Source organism: Sander vitreus, chromosome 5 (genome assembly GCF_031162955.1).
Source record: "Sander vitreus isolate 19-12246 chromosome 5, sanVit1, whole genome shotgun sequence".
NCBI lineage: Eukaryota > Metazoa > Chordata > Actinopteri > Perciformes > Percidae > Sander > Sander vitreus.
This window is the reverse complement of record NC_135859.1, coordinates 1,396,175-1,418,221: the sequence shown is the minus strand read 5'-3', so window position 1 is coordinate 1,418,221 and position 22,047 is coordinate 1,396,175. Positions and strand designations below refer to the sequence as shown.

At 40.8% G+C, this 22,047-nt stretch overlaps 1 protein-coding gene across 1 annotated transcript in view; it reads right to left on the bottom strand.

The window, feature by feature from the left end:
* Positions 1-1,966: 1,966 nt before the first annotated feature.
* Positions 1,967-22,047, bottom strand: part of pdzd2 (PDZ domain containing 2) — a 73,963-nt gene continuing 53,882 nt past the window's right edge. The window contains 11 exon segments of the mRNA XM_078249982.1: positions 1,967-2,267; positions 2,270-2,416; positions 5,602-5,736; positions 8,231-8,501; positions 9,581-9,636; positions 9,639-9,681; positions 10,871-10,988; positions 12,654-15,360; positions 19,566-19,710; positions 20,021-20,952; positions 21,361-21,526. Of these exon segments, the coding sequence (XP_078106108.1) occupies positions 2,224-2,267; positions 2,270-2,416; positions 5,602-5,736; positions 8,231-8,501; positions 9,581-9,636; positions 9,639-9,681; positions 10,871-10,988; positions 12,654-15,360; positions 19,566-19,710; positions 20,021-20,952; positions 21,361-21,526 (4,764 nt within the window). The 3' untranslated portion in view covers positions 1,967-2,223.

Sequence of the window (22,047 nt, the reverse complement as noted above, 5' to 3'; positions counted from 1 at the left end):
TGATCAGGTGCAGAAATTGGTTCATTTATCGATCTGTGTCAAACTCTTAAGTGAATCTTGCACAGCGCTTACAGTGGGAAAAAAGGGCCAGTACTCCCCTTATCTATATTGGTGTGTGTGTGTGTGTGTGTGTGTGTGTGTGTGTGTGTGTCAGCCACTGTCAGATTAACGAATCATCCATTGTTATTTTATTATTATAACTGTATTCCAATTTTTCACACCATCTTGCTGAGAAATGTGTGAGTCATTGCTGCAAAATTTTGCGTTATGTATTTTACTTTTATGTGAACATTTAATCAACAAAAGTGACTTCTTAAGAAAAAAACTGGTGCAAACCATGCACTAGTGTTAACACTTTGTAAGTCTCAAGCTTTATACCACCCTAAACACGCCCGATCTCGTCCGAGCTAAGCCGGGTCAGTACTTGGGTGGGAGACCCCCTGGGAATACCCGGTGCTGTAAGCTTTTTAATCTCATCAGCAGAGGGCGCTGCTCCTTCTGTAGTGGAGACAAGCAAACAGTATGGAGGATGCACATTTACAGAAGACTAAAAATAACAAGTCTCAACAAAACCAAAGCATAAATAAATACAGGAATAAAAAAATAAATAAATGAGAAAACGTATTAATAAATAAAGCTATAAATAAATGAATAAATAGCCTACAGAACAAAATAAATAAAGGATTACGATTGTGATTGGTTTAAAGAAATGCCAATAAACCCATCTCAGAATGCTGTGTGAACTAGCCAGACCCTCCATCGCAGCGCTGTGGAGGAAGGTCTACCGCTAATGCTAGCTAAAGTTACCATGTTGACCTGGCATCAGTAAGTTATAGAGAATAGCCTGGCAGGATCACAGCAACGTCTCCATCTTCCCATAATGTTGTCAGACTATTTGCACAATCTGTACTTGTACACTTACCGGCACACTATGTTCTACCGTATATACGTTAACGTATTCATACCCCTTATTGTTTATTCCACATTCTATTTATTCTATATTTAATTCTGTGAATTCAGTACATTACTCTAGACTTTATGGCTTTTTGCACTTCTGGTTTGATGCTAAACTGCATTTCGTTGTTTTAAAACACATACTGTGCAATGACAATGAAGTTGAATATTCTTTTATCTTATCACAGACCAGAGACCAGAACTGACTTGGACCCTGGGCAAGTTGCCAGAAGCTAAGTGGACCCATGAAGATCTCCAAATGAAGTTGAAAATCATCAAATGAATGCAGTTAACTCAATTCCAACATTGTGGTTATTAAGTAAGGGTTAATGCCCGACGAGGTGTCCATTGTCAGGTATTAATGGACGACGGCGAGGCACGAACCGCCCTCGTTTCCCTGGTTACGCCTGAGGGTTTGACAAATACCTGGAACGGTCATTCCCATTCCATAAGGTTCTTATGCAATGCAAACGTTGTTCACTGCTCCAGTAAATAGGACGGACCTTAGATATTACTTGCCACGCATAGCAACGGAAGATATTTATATAGTCCAATCTGCTCATAGAACTCATCTACGAGCCAGGAAGCTAACGCTATGCTAGCCAGATTCAAAGCCAATAACATTGTGTACATTGTCCCCAAAACAATGTAACGATTTTCATGAACAATTATCCGCCATGTGAACTGTCGGCCGCAGCCTGAAGAAGCGACCTGAACAGTGAACAGGATGTGAGATTACATTATTTGCTGTGAAACAGTCAGTTCAGTGTAACTTAGCCTACTTCCTGCAGCTTGTGTGTTGGCGCCATCCTGTGGTGTTCAGACGAGGCACTGAAGCACCACACAGTGTTGGAAATAACAGCTTCAGTTGTTTTACAGTAAACAGTCAGTTTTACCAAAATTCCTTCAGTAGGTGTCCTATAACACTTTTTTATGGACACCCTACAGCCAATCACAATTGTCATCTCACAAGTCAGCATGAATGATACTGTATAACCACAACCAGCCAGACTTTATTTAAAAAACAGTTTTATTTAGTGTTCTAAAGTTAATCTATTGTAAACAAACTGCACTTCCCATCTGAAATAAATCATAATACAGCAATGTACACCACAATAGTTAGTGGTCCATCCAATCTGACCTATTTCTAAGTACAAACACATGTAACCAGACAAAACACAAAAAACTCAAATGAAGTCTGTCAGAAAATCCTCGTTTCCACTGTTTGTCCCCATCCTGTTTCAGAGGGCTGTTTCACATTGATCCTTGTCAGGAGGTTTCTTTTTCCTGGTTCGTTACAGTTAGGTCCTGGGCTTGCGGATGAGGAGTTGGTTGGGCCCCTCGTTAGTGGCTTTGATGATTTTCCAGGCATCGTGGTGCATGAGGCCCTCCAGAGAACAGCCGTTGATAGACAGAACTTCATCGCCAACGTGGACACTGCCGGACAGCTCTGCTGCTCCTCCTGTTGTACGCAATTCAAGTTAAAGATACACTAGCCATGTTTCCATCCAAATATTTTAATGCAAATTAAGTAGTATCGAATGAAAAATGCCTATGGAAACAGTAAAATTTGATTGAATATCGACACAAAGTTTTTACGTTCGATCTCATCAGATTTTCTCTTAATCGGTAAACAGCTTATATTAAAAGCTGATGGAAACCGAATAAATAATGATTTGCAATTAAGTTTTAGGTAATTTTATGATTGTAACCCGCCATGAAACGAAAAAGAAGAAGTTTAAGGTAAGTTCCGTTTTCTTTGCAGACATGGCGGATGTCAACAAAGACAGAAGTAGACGAACGAGGAGACGACAGACTTTTAAAATTAAATTTACGAGCAAAATATAACGGCTAATTTAGATAGTTGTGATCTGGCATTTATGTGCATCTGCATCATCATAGCGATGTTGTGATAGGGTCGTTGTTTTCTTATTATAGCTTGATATGTCGCTATCAGCTGGCACATAAGCACTATTACAACTTGTGCAGTATTGATCATTTGTTGGTAGATGGCGGCATCCATTTTGTCCACAAAACTTTGTCCACAAATGTTATCTTGAATGTTGTGTGATTCAGTGCGAAAATGAATGGAAACACCTTAAAATGTCTAAAATCTATTCCAAATAACAATCTGACTGCAAAACAGCATGTGACGTCATTACGCACAGGTTTTTATTTGCATAAAAGCCGTAGGATGGAAACACACTTTCACCAGCTTTATTCACATGAATGTTTTTAGCGAACTTTAGATAATCCCATTGAGTGGATGGAAACATAGCTACTGCCTGATCTCCTCCAGGTCACTGTTGATGCTTGATAACACACATACTGCTTTGAGCTACAGAAGAATGCACCTCTGTAAGAGTGTTCAGATGAACATGTTGCCCTATCATACTAAGTTATAAAAACTCTTATTACTAAGTTATAAAAACTCTTATTACAGTTTTTCTCAAAAGATTTGACACATTTACTGAAACAAACTTACAATTGTCAAAACTTAAAGTACAATCCTCACACCGCGTGGTACATTCCGCACACCACTCTTGCTACATTTCCACCGCTACGTTTTGGTTTTTAAGCGTTTGAGTTTTGAGCCAAAAGTGATCTCAGTGTACCAAGTGTTTGTATCTCCAGTAGAAGAACTAATCTCTGTTCAAACTAACACGCCCAAACCTCATATCTCATCAACATTCTGGTATACTGGGCATAAACAGGAGGCAGCGTGGAGACTCCGCCCACTGCTGGTAGTTACCATGGTAACGTTAGTAACTTAGTCTCAGAGAATGAGACGTCGTGGCCGATAAGACCCAATCAGGGGGAGAAACGTTGGTGTCAGTGTCGGTGTTGCCAAAGGTCTAACACCAGAGCAGGGGGAATGAGAGGGGGAAACACCAGAGCAGGGGGAATGAGAGGGGAAACTCCAAAGCAGGGGGAATGAGAGGGGGAAACACCAGAGCAGGGGGAATGAAAGGGGGAAATGCCTGAGCAGGGGGAATGAGAGGGGGAAACACCAGAGCAGGGGGAATGAGAGGGGGAAACACCAGAGCAGGGGGAATGAGAGGGGGAAACACCAGAGCAGGGGGAATGAAAGGGGGGAAACACCAGAGCAGGGGGAATGAAAGGGGGGAAACACCAGAGCAGGGGGAACGAGAGGGGGAAACACCAGAGCAGGGGGAATGAGAGGGGGAAACACCAGAGCAGGAGGAATGAGAGGGGGAAACACCAGAGCAGGGGGAATGAGAGGGGGAAACTTAGCAGAAGATATTTATTTTTTAAACCAAAACGTAGCAGTGTAAATGAAGCCTCTATGTGACCTGCAAAAGGTGATTACTCAATCAAAAGAATGAACTCATGTTTCAAATGTAAATAAATCCAAAAAAAAATGTCCTATCATTGCTTAGACCAAGACAGTCAAAATGCAAAGACATCTTGTCAAATGACATGACATTTTACTGTGTACACTGTACTAAAGTTCATATAAAGAAGTCATATAGTTTGACAAAAGTTGAATATTAATTGGACGATTGTGCCAAAGCGATTGAGAAAAACTGTAATTATTTTCACATCAGCATCCACAGTTCTCGACCCAGAGAGCAAAGAACCAAAGAATCTTCCCAAAAAGAAAAAAAGAGGGCACCCGAAAATACTGACATGGCCAATTTACATGGGACTGGTTACTCATTGTCATTTTGGATTGGTTGTCAATCTCAAGATGGCGGGTGTTACCTAGTATGAGCCTACCAGAGGAGGAAGAAGAGTGGAGAGGTTTGGTTTAGTTTCTGTCACTGTGTTTCAGGTGCATCCTTTCTTTTATGTTGATGTGGCAGCCTGTTAGCAGCTGGTACAGCCGCAAGGCTTAAGCGTGATTTATGGTTCTGTTGAGGCTCCATTCAGAGCTTTCTCCGTAGCCTACGTCAGTGGCCTGAAGTGTATACTTGTGCATTGGTGTGTGCGTCAATCTCTTTAAGAGAATAGCAGGGCCGGCATGTGTGTGTGTGCGTGGGGAGTGTGTGGTAGAGTCAGTGAGAGAGTGACGGTGATTAGCTTCGGAGCGAGTACCGACTCTAGAGTCATAGTGAGAGAAACAAAGTGTCTCCCCTGTTCTTTCTGACCACAGTCAGAAGTCTGTAGCAGGAAAAGTTAACCCTCTCCTTGATTTCATGTGTTTATGGAGAAGGAGATACAGGAAATGAGTTGGGGGAAATGCAACACTACCAAGCCACGGCCGAGTGGACCAATTGTGACCACAGATGTTGCGGTCGTGTAGTTACATTTATTTATTTATGAATTTTTTTTAAAAGGGGCACGTCTACGGTGTAGGGTCCATATCTCCACGTACCTATGTACATACCCACGGCGTCGATTTAACGCAGAAGCATATATTGGCCTTAAGAGGTGATTAATCCCCTGGACTAGATTGCAAATCATTTTACTAGGACTACCTGTACCATTAAACTATTATCACATGTTTACAGATTAAAGACCTGGCAGATTTGCACAAAGTTTACACGAACAGACTTTACATTGCAGTCCACTGTGAGTAGGCATACACCACTACAATGTCACTTTAGATTGGATTAGATTCTAGATGAATACTCAGCTTTAACACTTTTATACTTTCTGAGAGACTTATAGATAAAAGTTCACCTTTAAAGACGCGTTTGACAATGAGAGGCCTGTCTCCGTGGCTTGAGGACTTCCCCCCTTCCAGACTGAACCCCAGGCCAGCAGAAGACTTGTGAAGCTCCACCTTTACAGCCCCGTCTGGACCCACATCCACCACTGTGAAATAGCCAACACCCAGAATTACAAAGTTAACTTGCAGCCAGTTGATGACAGCTAACACTGCAACAGCCAGGGCTGTTGATGCTGTAGGGTTAATGCTTGTGTTTGAAACAGTGAACTGGTCTAAAGGAGCTGGACCGGCGGACTAACGGGACAAGTACATCAGATAGCTTTGAGTTGCGACAAGTGACAAGTATACACAGGTTCATGTTGAAAGACAGGTGAGGTAGAGCTGAATAAGGTTAAAAGTAGGGCTGTAACTAATGATTATTTTCATTGTGGATTAATATGTTGATTATTTTCTTGATTAATCGATAAAAGGTCAGAAAATGGTGATAAATGTGGATCAGTGTTTCCCAAAGCCCAAGATGACGTCCTCAAATGTCTTATTTTGTCCAGAACTCAAAGATACTCAGTTTACTGTCACAGAGGAGAGAAGGAACTAGAACATATTCACATTAAAGAAGTTGAAAGAAGAAGCCTAATTAGGCAACTAAGTTATTAGTTGCCTAATTAGTGTAGTGGAAGGCACTATACATGTCGAAATACATTTCTCTGTCACTGATCATATTACCTTGGAACATACCAATGCACAAGAGTTTTTATAATTGTATACCTATCATAATTTGTCTATCTCAGCTAAACCTACGTTACTTAGAAGGAAAAGTGAATACATGAGTGGGACCTGTACAAAAAATCTGTTACAGTTACATAGTGAGAACATCTGTCTGACTTCTTGATTATAATTGATTATCTTTAAAGTTTGTTTTCATGACCTTCTAGGGCATTGGAAATTAGCAATAGCTATACATGCTGTGATGCTGTATATTGGAGATTTGTTGCAAAAATGTCTATGTCTAAGCATCTGTCCCTATTCAAATAAACATGAAATGAAAAAAAAAACATGAAATCTGGTTAGATGAAAATCTTTGGTAACACTTTACTTGAAGGCTGCTGTTTCGAGGAGTAAACCTCTATATATGGGCGCCTGCTCTACCAGGGGAGCTAACCAGGCGCCCGACATAAAAGTACTTTTAACAATGTCAATTCTATGCTGGTAAGACAGACATGATTTGTTTCTATAAAAGAAACCAATTTTAATTCTTAGCCTCTTTACCAAGTCAGCAATATGTGTTTTGAAGGAAAGATTAGGTTACACTTTACTTGAAGGTATCTACATAAGAGTGATATGACACTGTCATGAACACATGACACTGTCATGACTGTGTCATAACACTCTTATATAGATACCTTCAAGTAAAGTGTTACCAAAGATTTTCATCCCTAACCCTAACAATAACTATAACCATAACCATAACTTGTCATGACAAAAAACCAAATGACACTTACTAAAAGAAGCGTTATGTCATAAACATTTATAACTTGTTTATAATGTTTATGACACGTTCATGACAGTGTCATGTCACTCTTATGTAGATACCTTCAAGTAAAGTGTTACCTAATCTTTCCTTCAAAACACATATTGCTGACTTGGTAAAGAGGCTAAGAATTAAAATTGGTTTCTTTTATAGAAACAAATCATGTCTGTCTTACCAGCATAGAATTGACATTGTTAAAAGTACTTTTATGTCGGGCGCCTGGTTAGCTCCCCTGGTAGAGCAGGCGCCCATATATAGAGGTTTACTCCTCGAAACAGCGGCCGCGGGTTCAACTCTGACCTGCGGCCCTTTTCTGCATGTCATTCCCCCTCTCTCGCTCCCCTTTCAAGTCTAAGCTGTCCTATAGAAATAAAGGCCTAAAACATGTAAAAAAAAACAACAAGTAAAGTACTTTTAGGTCAGTGCAGGACTACGGTGATTTACTGTGTAGGCATGCACCAGCCTCTGTGTTAAAACATTTGGATGCAGTCTATCATCATCATTGTGTTTTATTACTGGTGCCAATTTTCGCACACGCCATTGTGTTCTATGCACTCTATTTGGCTGGGACTCGTTGGTCTCTAGGAGGACCAGGCATTGTTGATGTTGGTCTATAAGGCTATAATGCATAAGCTTCCTGACTACCTTAGCGGAGAATTAAATTGGAAAATTGGGGGATAGCAAACTCGTTCCAAAGATGCGTTGGTACTGGAGGTTCCTCGGGCTCATTCAGAGTTGGACAAAAATGTGTTTGTATACAATTCCTCTTTTACTTGGAATGAGTTTCAAAAGGAACTGAAGCTAGATGTATTGGTTTCCAATTGGCAATGTCAAGCCATGCTTAATGAACAAATTGCTGTTGAATGTAATTGTTATTTGTAATTGTGTAATTTGTGTATTTCTTTAAATGATGCTGTACACAGGGCTCAGCTGTTAAAGAGACCTACGCCTCAGTCTGATCTTTCCCTGTATAAATAAATGTCAACAAAATAAAAATATGACAGACATTATAAGACTAAACTTAACAAAACAGTATCTAATAAAATATTAAAAAATAAGAGTGTACTTTTTCCACCACACTACTTGACCGCCATGAAGACGAGGAACCTTACCTGCTCCAGCTTCCACAGACTTCTGTCTGGCAGAAGACATCCTCATTGGCTGGCCAGCCGAGTCATACATATCAGAGACACTCGTTCCACTGTCCTTGTCTCTCCAAATGACGACTAAGGCTTGATTGGACAGCCTGGCTTGATGAAGGCAAGACACAGCCTCTCCATGGGTTTTACCTCCCAGACTTGTGCCATTTATGGATAAAATGTTGTCACCTCTCTGGATTGTGCCTTCGAGGCTAGCTGTTCCTTTGGTGAAGACCCGATGAACCTGAAAAGAAAAGGTATGTGTTACTGTACTACCATCTGCTGCCCAGAGATATTGGCAAGAACTGGGCTATTAAATCAAGCCCATACTGTCTCCCCTCCATCCCACATCCAGTACATTCTTTTTTCAAGTAGGCCTATGTAGGCCTATGTGAATGTCCTGAGGTATTACAAGGTAACAACCCTATTTTCCTATGTTTTTGTGTCTAAGTGACTGGGAACAACAATCTTTGACATTGGTCCAGTATTAAGCAAGATCGCTGCAGTCAACAGTCAGCAAAACAAGCTACAATGTAAATTAATAGGGTAATTGTCCAGCTTGTATTTACCTTCAAAAGTGCTCGTTTTGCCGCTGACAGACTCAGATTATTATTCTAAGTGTCTGACAACATTATGGGAAGGGTTTCTAAGGAGGTCGACCTTTCTGTTAAAGAGTAAGATCTTTTTTTTTAAACATAAAAACATCTGCGAAAGCCACCAGACTTCATGGAAATAAACAGTAATTTTAGCATTGTAAAATACACTTCAAAGTCGACAGAAACTAAATAAAACTAGAAAAAGCCATTTTGGGTCGTCGTTCCACTTTTCCAACCATCACAAATCTAGTTTTGGTTGAAATAAACATATAATTTACTGATATACATGTGAAAATATGCTGGCTCTATACACGCTAAAAGTATTGTTTTTTTAAATGGAGTCTGGTGGGTTTAGCGCTAGCGACTTCAGAGCTGTTTCTGGTTAAACAGAAAGGTCTCAAAGAGGTTTTAAGAAGGTCTATCTCTGAAGGGATCCTTTCCATAATGTTAGAATATTAATCTGAATCTGTCAGCTGCAAAACAGCACTTTTAGTGGACCAAACTAACAATTCACACACATATAGATATACGTATATATAGCTTGTGTGTTATGAGTTAAAGATCCTACAGTGTGTCTAGGATTTGAAAATCCCTGACTTCGTTCCCCCCGGTGGTAGTATCAAATAAGACGGTGGCAATTTGTAATGCACATCATGATTCAACTCTGAATGATGCCCAGCACTGCATTTGAACAGCAAGTCCCTGAGCCTCTACATACGGTACTTACAGTGATTGCCTTCTGCTCCAGGTCGACTCCACCAGCAATACTGAAACCAAGCCCGAGCCTTCTTCTTTGTTAAGGAACACAAGCTGAGTGTTATCGTTAACCTGCAGAGAGTGCAGAAACAATGTGTCAATGTGACAAAAAAAATCACACAGACAGCAGGGCTGAAATAATATAGTCTACAGCAGGAGTCAGCAACCTTAAGCACACTTTTTTTTATAAACATGACATAACACACATATACATACATACATACATACATACATACATAGAAACATATTGTACATGCATACATAAATATACAACATGTTTATATTTACATTAGAAATCAGATTCACCCAAATTCAAATTAGGTAATTCATGGCAAGAGATAAAGTATAAAACAAAAAAGAGTCAGCTAATCATACTCTGAATTAAAGATAATCACAACTCAGAATCCCATGTCTTTGTTATCTTCCATTTGTTTGTATCATTCTTCAATGTAACTAAGTACATGTATGTAAGTACTGTACCTAAGGACAAATTTGAGGTACTTGAGTCTTCTCTTTTCATGTCACTTTCTACTTCTACTCCGCTACATTTCAGAGAGAAATATTGTACTTTTTACTCCACTACATGCATCTGTTACAGCTTTAGTTACTAGTTACTTTAGTTACTCCACTACATTCATCTGTTACAGCTTTAGTTACTAGTTACTTTAGTTACTCCACTACATTCATCTGTTCCAGCTTTAGTTACTAGTTACTTTAGTTACTCCACTACATTCATCTGTTCCAGCTTTAGTTACTAGTTACTTTAGTTACTCCACTACATTCATCTGTTCCAGCTTTAGTTACTAGTTACTTTACACATTAAGATTTCTGCACACTAAACACATGTAGTTTATAAAATCTGATGTTTTATTCTAAAGTAAACTACCAACAATATAACGGCTACAAGTCCAGCTGAGATGATCAGACCATTAAACACACAACTGGTTGGTCCTTTACTCTTTCTACAAGGTTTTAATACAACAACTACATTTTCCTGATGATACTTACATACTTTTACTTAAGTAACATTTTCAGTTGCAGGACTTTTCCTTGTAACAGAGTACTTTTACAGTGTGGTATTAGTACTTTTACATAAGTAAAGGATCTGAACACTTCTTCCACCACTGGTGGGCTCGATATGTGATGGCAGGCACTTCATATTTGAAAGGTTGCCGAGCCCTGTGCTACGGAATGCATTAGATATTAAACTACATATGAAATAGGTCTTGCAAATGTCTGTTCATCAGCAGTATAGCGTTACCTCTGTGAGGGCCTGGGCCTCCTGCAGCAGGGCCGACACGTAGGATTTCACTGTCGGGAAGGACAGCAGTGTTTGCAGCTTATGCTGAGCCACAGGAGATGCAGCCAGCTCCTTTAAACTGTGCACAAAAGGAGTCAATGTATTTTCTCCACTAATTACCATTTCAAAGAACACTAGCCTTTTACATCAAACAATATTGTAATAGAAAGGAACACAATGAAATTAAAAGATGCATTTATGCTATTGGTTGTCTTGTCTTATACATGCCCCAAGAAAATAATCTATCAATCTTGAGTTTTATCAGACAAAATGTTGTCAGGTACAGCTAATATTGGCCAAGGGAATATCATTTTTCACCAATGTTTCTACAATAATTTATTTCTTACAAATGCTACATCATGAGATCAAGCCGAGTCCTCAGCATTGATGAAAAGACAACTTAACATTCTAAAAAATGAACACACACTATTGCATGTATGCTAACGATATCATAACAGTGGCCAAAGATTGTGTAGTCAGCTGCAGAAACCAAAAGCCTGCTTATCACCCAGTCAGTATTATCCATTGCAGCAACTTAAGCAATGCAAAGTGGTGAAGGTACTACATCATGGTGAATGTAGAGCTGACGTATTGTGATTTGTGTATCAGCAGCGGAGCAACACATTCCATACATTAGAGTACATATGTACAGTATGTCACGTAGTGCTGGCAAAAATTAACAAACAAATATTTTCTACTGATACCAATGTACTGTATACATGTTCTGCACTCATTTGTGCAGCCCCAGGAAATAGCCACAACCTGGCACTCTGACTCAGACATTCATAAAAGCTACCTCGTGGGTTTTAGATAGTGTTACCAAACTGCCAGCAAAGAGAAACACACGCACAACATCCTTAAATAGTGGTACAAACTCTTCTGTGTAATATAAGTGACAAGGTTTAGCTTACTTCAAACGTAAGGTTGATATTTTTCACATGGCCATGTGAACATTTTTAGTTACTGGGGACTGTAATCGTTGGAGATGATCCCTTCCTAAAGTGATTTCAATGTAAGAGACGTATTCCAAAGTTCAACAGAGTCTTCAAAAGTCTGACCTAGATCATTACTTATTTTACTGTACATATTGCCGGGTAGGACTTATTTTAGAATAGACTTGAAAAAAAAAAAAAACGCTTTGATTTACAGTGCCCGGGCAACTTAAGCAACCCCACAACTGTCATCAGATTCTAAATTCTAAATGTAGCTAATTTCTGGTTGGTGCATGGAGGTACAATATCTCAAGTTTCTTCCAACTGAGCTCTGCCCATTATAAACTAGTAAGAAGAGCGCAGAGAAAACACAAATTCAGAAATCTGTCATGTGAAATAACAACTGTTTTAGGTGTGGTAAATAACTGTGTACTTGTGTGTCCTATGTAGGACATAGTAAGAAGCTAAATGAGAAAATGAATAAATGTAAATGAGTTTTAATCACTATCAGTTCTAATAATAGAAACCTTTTTCTCAAAATGTGATGCCTCCATTCTCACTATCTTTTTCTTAAAAAATTACAATATTCTTAGTCTTGTAAAACCACAACATTTTTAGCATATCATGAATTAGTTATTGGATTTTTTTTTGGTTACTATAATCTCTCATAGTCTGATGGCAGTCTGCTACAGTGTCTTTATACAACCACTGGGGGCACCGAAGTCAAACATTTCAATTCCTACACATAATGGCTTCAATGTGCTTTGAACATAACAGTTTTTAAATGAGCAAGTTTTAATCGAACTCCCCACCTGATCGACCAGCCAGGCTGTTGTCCATGGCTCTCTGCGGTTCCTTGAGGAGTCTTTTCAGTGGATCCAGGATCACCTCGGCTCACCCTGTTCACACCAACTGTTGTCACATCCAGGGTTGCAGCAGGTGGACAGCTCTTAGTCACTGTGGTTTCCGTGAGTATATCGGGATAGCTGCCAGGCTCAGTTGTATCTACGGCTGTACCATGGCCTCTGGTAAAGTCCTCTGTGCATAGTTTTTCCAATTCAGGCATACTGAGAGCCCTGAGCTGCCGCAACCTGCAGCGGGGAAGTTTGCCGTGTTTCCTCCGCAGCACCTGAGGGGTCTGTGGTGCTGTCCCATCTAGAGCTTTCTGAACTTGAGCCTCCCTATTGTCTTCAGTCAGGGGAGCTGTGTCACAGCTTGAATGTGGAAGCTCAAGGTTTATCAGTGTAATGCTAGATGGAGATTTACCAAGAAGAGGTGAGCAGGGTGTGGTAGGGAGTAGATTCTCCATATAAGAACTGAAACTCTTTTGCCGTGCCCGGCAGTCAATAGAATTAACCAACCCCATATAACCAGCAATCCTTTGGTTAAGTGAGGCTCTATACGCCAGAGCATAAGACTGAATGTCACTGCTTTTAGCCACCGGCTTATCAAAGTGAGCCAGGTTTTCAAAGGACTTTATCTTATGTCGTACAGAGAAGGGATTGTAGTCTGCAGACAAGGCAGTGTCCATGGAGAAGCTTTGCCTTTCCATTGTCTTAATGTACAGTCTGGATGTGCTGGACTTTACGGTCTCACTTGTCTCCACAATACTACTTGGTTTTGTAGTTGAATTAGTTTCATATTTAGTAGAACGCAGTGAATTAAATACTGTGGTACTGACCATGCCATTAGTTTTTTCTACTGTGGGGTTGGCAGGAGAAAGCATGGGTGCTAATCTTGCATATGTGCCTCTTTGAGGGGATTTAGAGTCTTTTGAATTCACTGTTTCATTGTGTGCCATAACTGGCAGTGATGAACCAGATAACGAAGACAGTCGAACTTCTATAAATGTTCTCTGAGTAGCAGGGGGGTGGGATTGGCTCTGTGATTTGGCTGGTGCTTTGGAGCCCAAATGGATGTCCTTCTCTTTGGCCAGTTGTACAGTTTGTAATGTGCTACCTGAAGGGAACGGCTCAGCTGTAACTTGCCATCTGTCACCTTCTTTGTGCATATCAAGACTGCTGTTGATATCAGGCTGGTTATTGGTCTTCAAAAAGCTGGACATAGTTGCCGTTGGTGGTAATTTTGTTGACGGGTTCGAGGAAGCATTGATGTTTAAAGGAAGTGGACTTTCACTCCTTGTAGTTTTTTGGAGAGGCTCCTCCTGTGGTTTCTTCTTACTCTTAATACTTAGACCCTTTAATTTGGGAGCACTAGTGTTTGGTCTGATTTGAGTTTCAACCTGGAGTTTAAAGTTACTACTCCACACGGGGTGGTCTAAATTATCAAGGAGTTTTAGCCCAGAGGTCTTCTTAAGCACAGATATAGCATGTGGGTTTAAATTTGTTCTACACTCCAATACTTTCTCTTTGTTTGTCATTGATGCTGACACTCTTTTATCCAATCTGTTGATGTTTGAACCCAAGGACTCTGATTCCATTGAAGGTAAATGGGGTGTTTGTATATCCAAGTGCTTCAATAAAGCTGAGGTCAGTGAGGCATGCACGTTTTCAGTAGTCCCTTGTTTGGCACTGTGGCTAACTGGAGGAGAGGGGCTGCTGTAAGTGCTTAGACTTCCAGGACTGGATGCCACACAAGCTTGAACTTGGTCACAGGATTCAGTGGCACTATTATTGTGGCACTTCATAGAAGACACAGGTATTGCAATGTCGAAAGATTGGCATAGTTGCTCTGTAGAGGAGAGCGCTAACAACTGAGAGAGCTGCGATTGGGTAGTGGTAACAAAGTTTTCTTTGTTTGTCAGTGCGACATCAGCAGAGACATGCAACACATCAAAGCTCTGGTCCAGGTTTGTGTTCGGACTGCTAGCATGCTGAAAAGATGAAGACCCTTTTGGTGACTGGCTTAAATGTGAGAGTCCACCAGCATCAGATTGCTGGGCATCAAATAAAAGCTCCACTTCCTCCTCATCTGAGGAGGGCTCATGAAGATTACCACCACTGGCCATCGTATTGACCATTACACTGCTGTCAGTGGTGGAGTTACTGTCATCATCACTGTCATCTTCTATGGGGTACATATACTTAGAACCAGCATCATCAAGCCTTTTGGGACGTGATTCATTGAAAACAGCTGAGCTGGTTTCCTTTAGTTGGTTCGCATGTGTTGTCTCCACAGGAGACATGGCACCTTTTTCACTTCCTGCATCCAAGATGGAACTGTCCAGGGGACCGGACTGTATTGGAACCTGAATGCAGGCTTTTTCAGACAGGGTTACTGTCTGTTGGCTTGAACAGGAGGATGCAGGCTCATTCGATAATGTTGTGAAGGGGGATTTGGTGTGTGTGTTTTTATCACAGCTCACTTCTGATAAAAGGTCATCTATATTGGTGATGGGTATTTGGAAGTTGTGAACTGTTTGGCTTGTGTGGTTGGAATTCCCAGAATTTGTAACTTGTCCTTCATTAGAAGTCCCCTGAACAGAATAGGCTGGGTTCAGTCTAGTGGCTCCATCACTGCTCCCTGATGACAATATCAAACTGGAAAGTCGATCTACAGCTGGGACCAGAAATAAAAAGTAAGCTCTTTAGTTAGGAATGAATGAGAGATAAGCGTTAATCATTTGACATAACGTATGCATGTTTTACCAAAATGGTAAATGGACTGAACTTATATAAGGCGCTTTTGTACCTTAACGGACAAAGTGCTTTACACTTAGGGTTATTCACCCATTCACACACAGACACCCCTACAAAAAAAAACACTCTAAAAACGCTTTTTTATGTTGCAGGATAGTGAGGTTACATACATGTCATGCAATAGAACAAAATTATTCAAGAAGAATGTCCAGGGAGATGGTTTTTCAATAATGCTATGTTAATGTGATCTTCATCTAGAAGGTCCTTAGGGACCATAGCATTGAGCCATTCTCCACTGAATCATTCTTAGGCTACATTTACATTGCTACGTTTTGGTTTAAAACGATCATCTTTTGCTACGTTTCCCCCTCTCATTCGCCCCTTTTCTGGTGTTTCCCCCTCTCATTCCCCCTGCTCTGGTGTTCCCCCCCTCATTCCCCCTGCTCTGGTGTTTCCGAGCCCCTAAACCAGAGACATTTGGAAACACTTCTGACCCGTTTTGGTTTGGAATCTGTGGGGTTGTGTTTCAGTCTCAACGGCCACAAACAGAGACCTTTGGCAACACCGACACTGACACCTACGTTTCTCCCCCTGATTGGGTCTTATCAGTCATGACGTCTTGTTCTCTGAGACTAAGCTACTAACGTTACCATGGTAACTACCAGCAGCGGGCGGAGTGTCCACGCTGCCTCCTGTTTATGCCCAGTATACCAGAATATTGATGAGATATGAGGTTTGGGCATGTTAGTTTGAACAAAGATTAGTTCTTCTACTGGAGATACAAACACTTGTGTGAACGGAGATCACTTTTGGCTCAAAACTCAAACGCTTAAAATCCAAAACGTAGTGATGGAAATGTAGCCTGAGTTTACACCCTGCAATACCCAGAGCATTAAGAATCCCCAAATCTGGTTGTTCTCTATACCAGTGGTTCCCAACCTGGGGTTCGGGCACCCCTTAGGGGGGCGGCAAAGATCACAGGGGGTGCGCAAGTCTTTATCTGGATTGAGGTTGAGGTAAAAAACAAACATGTTAAACAAATTAGGATAATACACTAGACTATATAATGAATACAAAAATCTGTATAAAAACTATATATTTTTGTTCTCGCTTAAAGTTGTAAGTTGTAGTAGGCCAAACCTCCAGGACCTCTTAACCTGGGACCCTTGCTGTCATCAGGTCAGCTGCTAGCTGCTAGCATCCTCGTTTGTCCTGCCGCCACGGCATCACTATTTTATGAATGAAGCATGGCGGAGAAACGTAAAAGTGCTGATAACTCCTCTGTATCAAAAAAGAAAGTAAGGCTCTATCTCAAGAGTTACCTCAACTTTGGGTTTCAGGGGGGGGCTCAGCTTTTCTTAGACATGAGTAGGGGGGGCGCCAAGGAAAAAAGGTTGGGAACCACTGCTTTATACTATAGTTGTGTAGATGTGGTTTACCTCATGGTCAGTCACAACATTTAATTAATTACAGTTTTAATTGTAATTTCATTTAAATGTATCGGTTTACCAAAGGCCATGAAAACCTCACAAGGTCTGTGAGATATCTGGATAATAAACCAAATAAACAGAGGCAAACTCAAAACCTCTTTAATGGAAGCAACAGAAGGATCAAAGAGAGGGTTGATTGCACATTTCCAACTCTAAAGAGATTTAATATTTCTAGACCAGCAAATAACATCTGCACAATTCAACTCAGAGCTAGAAATACCTCAGGTTGAATGGCAGCTGTGGCATAACATATGTAGCAATGTAACTATAGTTAAGCTAAGACTAAATGTGACAAAAAAGTTATTTATAATTATTATATTATTTAAATGGTTATTATAAATAATAAATGATGGATCAAATTATAAAATTTGGGGATTCATAAAATAAAGAGAGGCTATTCATGCAGGCACATAGTAGAACACAGTAACTACTCTACATCAGAGATGTTAGATTGTGTCAGCCAAGACTCAAAGTTGGTGTGTACAGTATATGTCTATGTTTGGGTTGACAGAAATTAATTAATTGTAATTAGTTCACAACACTTAGGTACTAGAGACATTGCTGTGGTTGCTCCAGGATCTCACCTGAGTAGTTCTCCTTCTAATACATTAGCTAATCATAAAATAAAGAATTTACAGGAGTCCTAAATCTTCAGTTTGAAAAAAATGTTAAAGGACTTTTTTTTTCTTTTAGCATATAAATCTGTAAATTGATCCCTATCCCTTCAACAGCAATCCAACAACTTGGTAATTGATGGGTAGATGTTGAAAATGCTAATAATAAATGATAAATAATAACCGCCGTTTGAAGATAATTTAATAAATTAAACACTCTTTTGGTGACCAAGAAACCGCGATCCACAGCAATGTCTATGCTACACTAAATTAAGATTTACACTACTCTACTATAACATTCTCAATTCTCAAACTAAGACACAGAAAGCATACAGGGAGTTAAGCTACGGGATAGATATGGTATTGGTAACAAAAGGTTAAATATACTGTATAAGATAGTCACCATGGATAGAAAGCCAGATGCTTGCAGGTTGCTTTGGGGAAGTACATGGGGGAGGTTTGATCCTACATCTTTGGTTGGCACAAAAGGGAAAGAAATGGCGCTCTATTTAAAGGCAAACTGAGTAGCATTCTGGTACTAATGGCTTGTAAACACTAATTAGAAGAAGCATAATACACCTTTAATAAATACACCAACACATCACGTGTGGAATCTCTACACTGGAGGTTGAGTGTACAAAACTGGCACAAGCCATTGAGTCACATTAGTCACATTTATGGGAAATATCTGCTGAGTGTGCAGTCACTACTGATTGGCTAATGAAGTGCATTGCCGGACGAAATTACATTACATTGCGTCAAAACTTAAGCCAGATTCAACTCTATTTTTTGATGGACCTCCCTGCATTTTTTTCTCTCTCTGGCCCTGTTCTTACCTGGCATTAACATGCGTCTCCACATGCGATCCACTTGTGATCAGGTTTCATTTCCCCGCCGTTGTGTGTGTATAAATGTCAGTTGTTACACTCACATAAATCACAAACCTGCGTTGACTAATGAAAAAGCGCTGCCTACAGTCTTTGTCTGAGTGCCGATGGCCGTACTTTTCTCTGCCCGGTATTTTCCATTTTATGAACCTAAAAACAAACGTATTGTTTCAAAGTCCAACACACAAGATTCACTCGCAGTAGTTTCTGTGACATGAGAAATACTTTCAAAATACTAATGTTTAAAAATACAAAAAACGCCAAAATACACAGAGCTACGTAAAGCTGGGATGTTGAGGACGAAGACAGCAAATGAGTACGTAGTTCCGCTCAGAGTTAAGTAGGCGGTCCTTAATGTGGCCCAGGACACATACGTGTCCACACTGCTATAAGAATGTGGACTAAACAACCTCCAAATGTGGTCTGAGCGATCGGAACTTAATGTGAGTGTGTTCACACCTGTACTTGGAGCTGTCCACTTATGATGGGATCACTCAGGATGGATGTTATGCAAGGTGTAGTCTATATCGACGATGTTTCATTTCCGGGATTGTTCAGGTGCCGCTGGAAATTCCGCCGCATGTTCCTCTTTTCGGCTGGATATCCGTCTCCTTCCTCTGTCTTTGTGTTGGCGTTCTAACCTCTGGTGGATTTGTGAGGACTATGGTTAACTGCTCCTCAGATCTCTGCAGGGTAAATCCAGACAGCTAGCTAGACTATCTGTCCAATCGGAGTTTTCTGTTGCACGACTAAAACTACTTTTGAACGTACACATGTTCCACCAAAACAAGTTCCTTCCTGAGACTATTTAGCAGAGGCACCACGGCTCTGTACGGAGCTCAGCGCCGCCCAAGACGATTGTGATTAGAATGCCAATAAACCGGAGCACGTTTTTCTCCCTTCCCGGAATGCTGTGTGGACCAGCCAGACCTTCCTCCGCAGTGCTGTGAAGGAAGGTCTGGCAATGCAAGACTATGACAGGTGTGAACAGGGCCTCTGTCTCTGCATCAGGAACCCTGCTACTTAAAAAGATCAAACTTGTAGTCCTAAGGTTAATGAACAACGGGATCACACTGATGCTGAATGACCTATACCTCCAGAATAATAAGACATCATTCTAAGACAAGGTCCTACCTGAAACTGGTCTCTTGATTTCCAAGGACAATGTAATGGGAAGGTTGTGCATGAGCTCACAGATTTCCTGGTAAGAAGACGAGCGCACCGACTTTTCTCCAATTTTTACAATCTCATCTCCACGACACAGCTTGCCGGTAGATTCCTGGATGTTCAATTAAACAAAGAAGAGATCAAATTGAGCTTTTCCCTGACAGAATCACAAGCCACAAATACCATAAAATGCCAAATTATTTTGTTCTTTCTTTATATAACTCAAACAGAGAGGTTTGCCATCAGTTCTGAAGTATCCATTCACTGTGGGAATTTTTGGGTCTTTGTAAATTAGAGTGTGTTCCAGACCTACTCTATCTGTAAAGTGTCCTGAGAAAGCTCCTGTTGTGATTTGACATTATAAATACATTTGAATTGAATTGATATTAGGCTGATATGAGGATGAAACCGATCAGACATACCTTTTCTGCTGCACCTCCAGGCTTTAGCCCAGCAACGACAACTTTCAGAGGGGATGACATAATCTCCAGGTCGAGACCAAAGGACTCATCCTCGCTTCTCTTCAGGGTCACAGTGTCGATGGTACAAACACCCACAAGCTCACTGGCATCTCCCTTCTTACAGTGCTGATGGGGTACCAACCCACCCGCAGGCTTGGGGTTTCTCCCACACGGTGTGACATGGGAAGGGGGCTGTGATGGGCCCGAGCCTGGAGAGGGCTCATCCACTTTGGGCTTTTGCTGCTGGGGCAAGTTTGGTGCTTCAATGCTCATCATACTTTTGACCCGTGTCACTGCTTTATGCTCAAGCTTGGGGGAGCGCTTTGACTCCAACTGTCCATCATCTTGATTTGTATAGTTCTCACTATTGATGGTCAAATTACTGGGCCCGGAGCCCATAATGCTTGCCCCTCCTGCATTGCGAATAGGCATGAAGGGTGACTTCGAACCAGGTGACTCAGACTTACCTTCCTCACACTGTGAGAAACTACCATAGGGTGGTGTTGTCATATCATCGCTTCCACACCTCTGCAAATCTCTACCATCGTCACGGTTTCCATTTATATCTAACGACGATGCAGCACTTACAACTGCTGAACCACTTTTGGACATTTCGGATGCTTGGGCATCACTGAAGTTGACAGAGTCAGATTTTGTTGGGCTGTGGAAGAGCCCGGTGTTCCTAGTGTTGTCGGAGTTCTCGCCATCGCTGAGCTCATCCTCGAAGCACATGAGGCGCCGCTGACGAAGCAGTGGGCTTCGCACAGAGGTGGGGCTGGAGACAGTGATGGCCTGGCAAACTGCCTCTGCATGGTGACTGAGAGGAACTGGGGTCTTGTCTTGCGATGTGTTGTACACAGGGTCACTTGCCACTTCTGTTACAGAGGTGAATGCTGAAAATAAGGTGCAGGTTACACAAATGAACAGGTTAACAAATTAACATTGCCAAATAAAACATACAAAGACGACACGGTGCCACAAAGCATTAAAGCTTTTTTAAATTATCCCTATTACATCAAGAGTAGGTCCTAGTCTAGGACAGTTAACCCAGTCTTAAAATTGGACAGCTTTCTGAAACACATTCAATTTGGATCGGTGCCCATTTTGAGATTTACCATACAAACGTTAACAAGCATGAGAGAAACATGGTCAAATATAGAGCTGCACTATATGAGGAAAATATGCGATAATGGTACAATAAATACAGCAATAGCAATATTACATGCGCTATCTATCTATCTATCTATCTATCTATCTATCTATCATACCTTTCCATGGCATTAAATGGGTGAAGTTGTTACCATGTGGCTGTGATGAGTTGTCATCCATGGAAGTACTGTAGCTCTGCTGGTGGAGCGCCTCTTCACTGTTGGAGCCCATCAGAATGGATTCAGACAAGAAGGAGTGGCTGGAAGAGTCCTGGGAGAAGTACTGAGATAACTCCGTCTCTGAGCTCAGAGACCCCTGCTACAGAGGTGGGAACATGAAAGAAGAGCAAATCAAGGGAAAGGAAGATGAAAAACACAACCACACCACACACATTTTTTTTAAGTGCAGTAGTTCTCCCCAATAAGCCATGGAAACGTACATTTGTGGACAAACAGCCAATGAAAATAAACTTCCGAACTTAAAATATGCAGCTAAGCAGAGGTGGGACCAAGTCACCGTTTTGCAAGTCTCAAGTCTTTGCAATGAAGTCCCAATTCAAGTCCCAAGTCAAGACTAACAAGACCAAAGTCAAGTCCAAAGTCCTAAACTCTGTATTTCGAGTCCTACACAAGTCATAATGCAATATTCACCAAATCTAAACAACAGAGTAATACATCAAGTTTACACAAATCATGAATGCCTCAAATGTATATTTATATATCAAATGATACTGAATTCTAATAACACTGACACTGCACTGTCATACTTTTATAATGTTTTATGCCTAAATAAATTAAAAAGATAAATGTAAAAGAAAAAAAACTGACTTTTTGGATAAA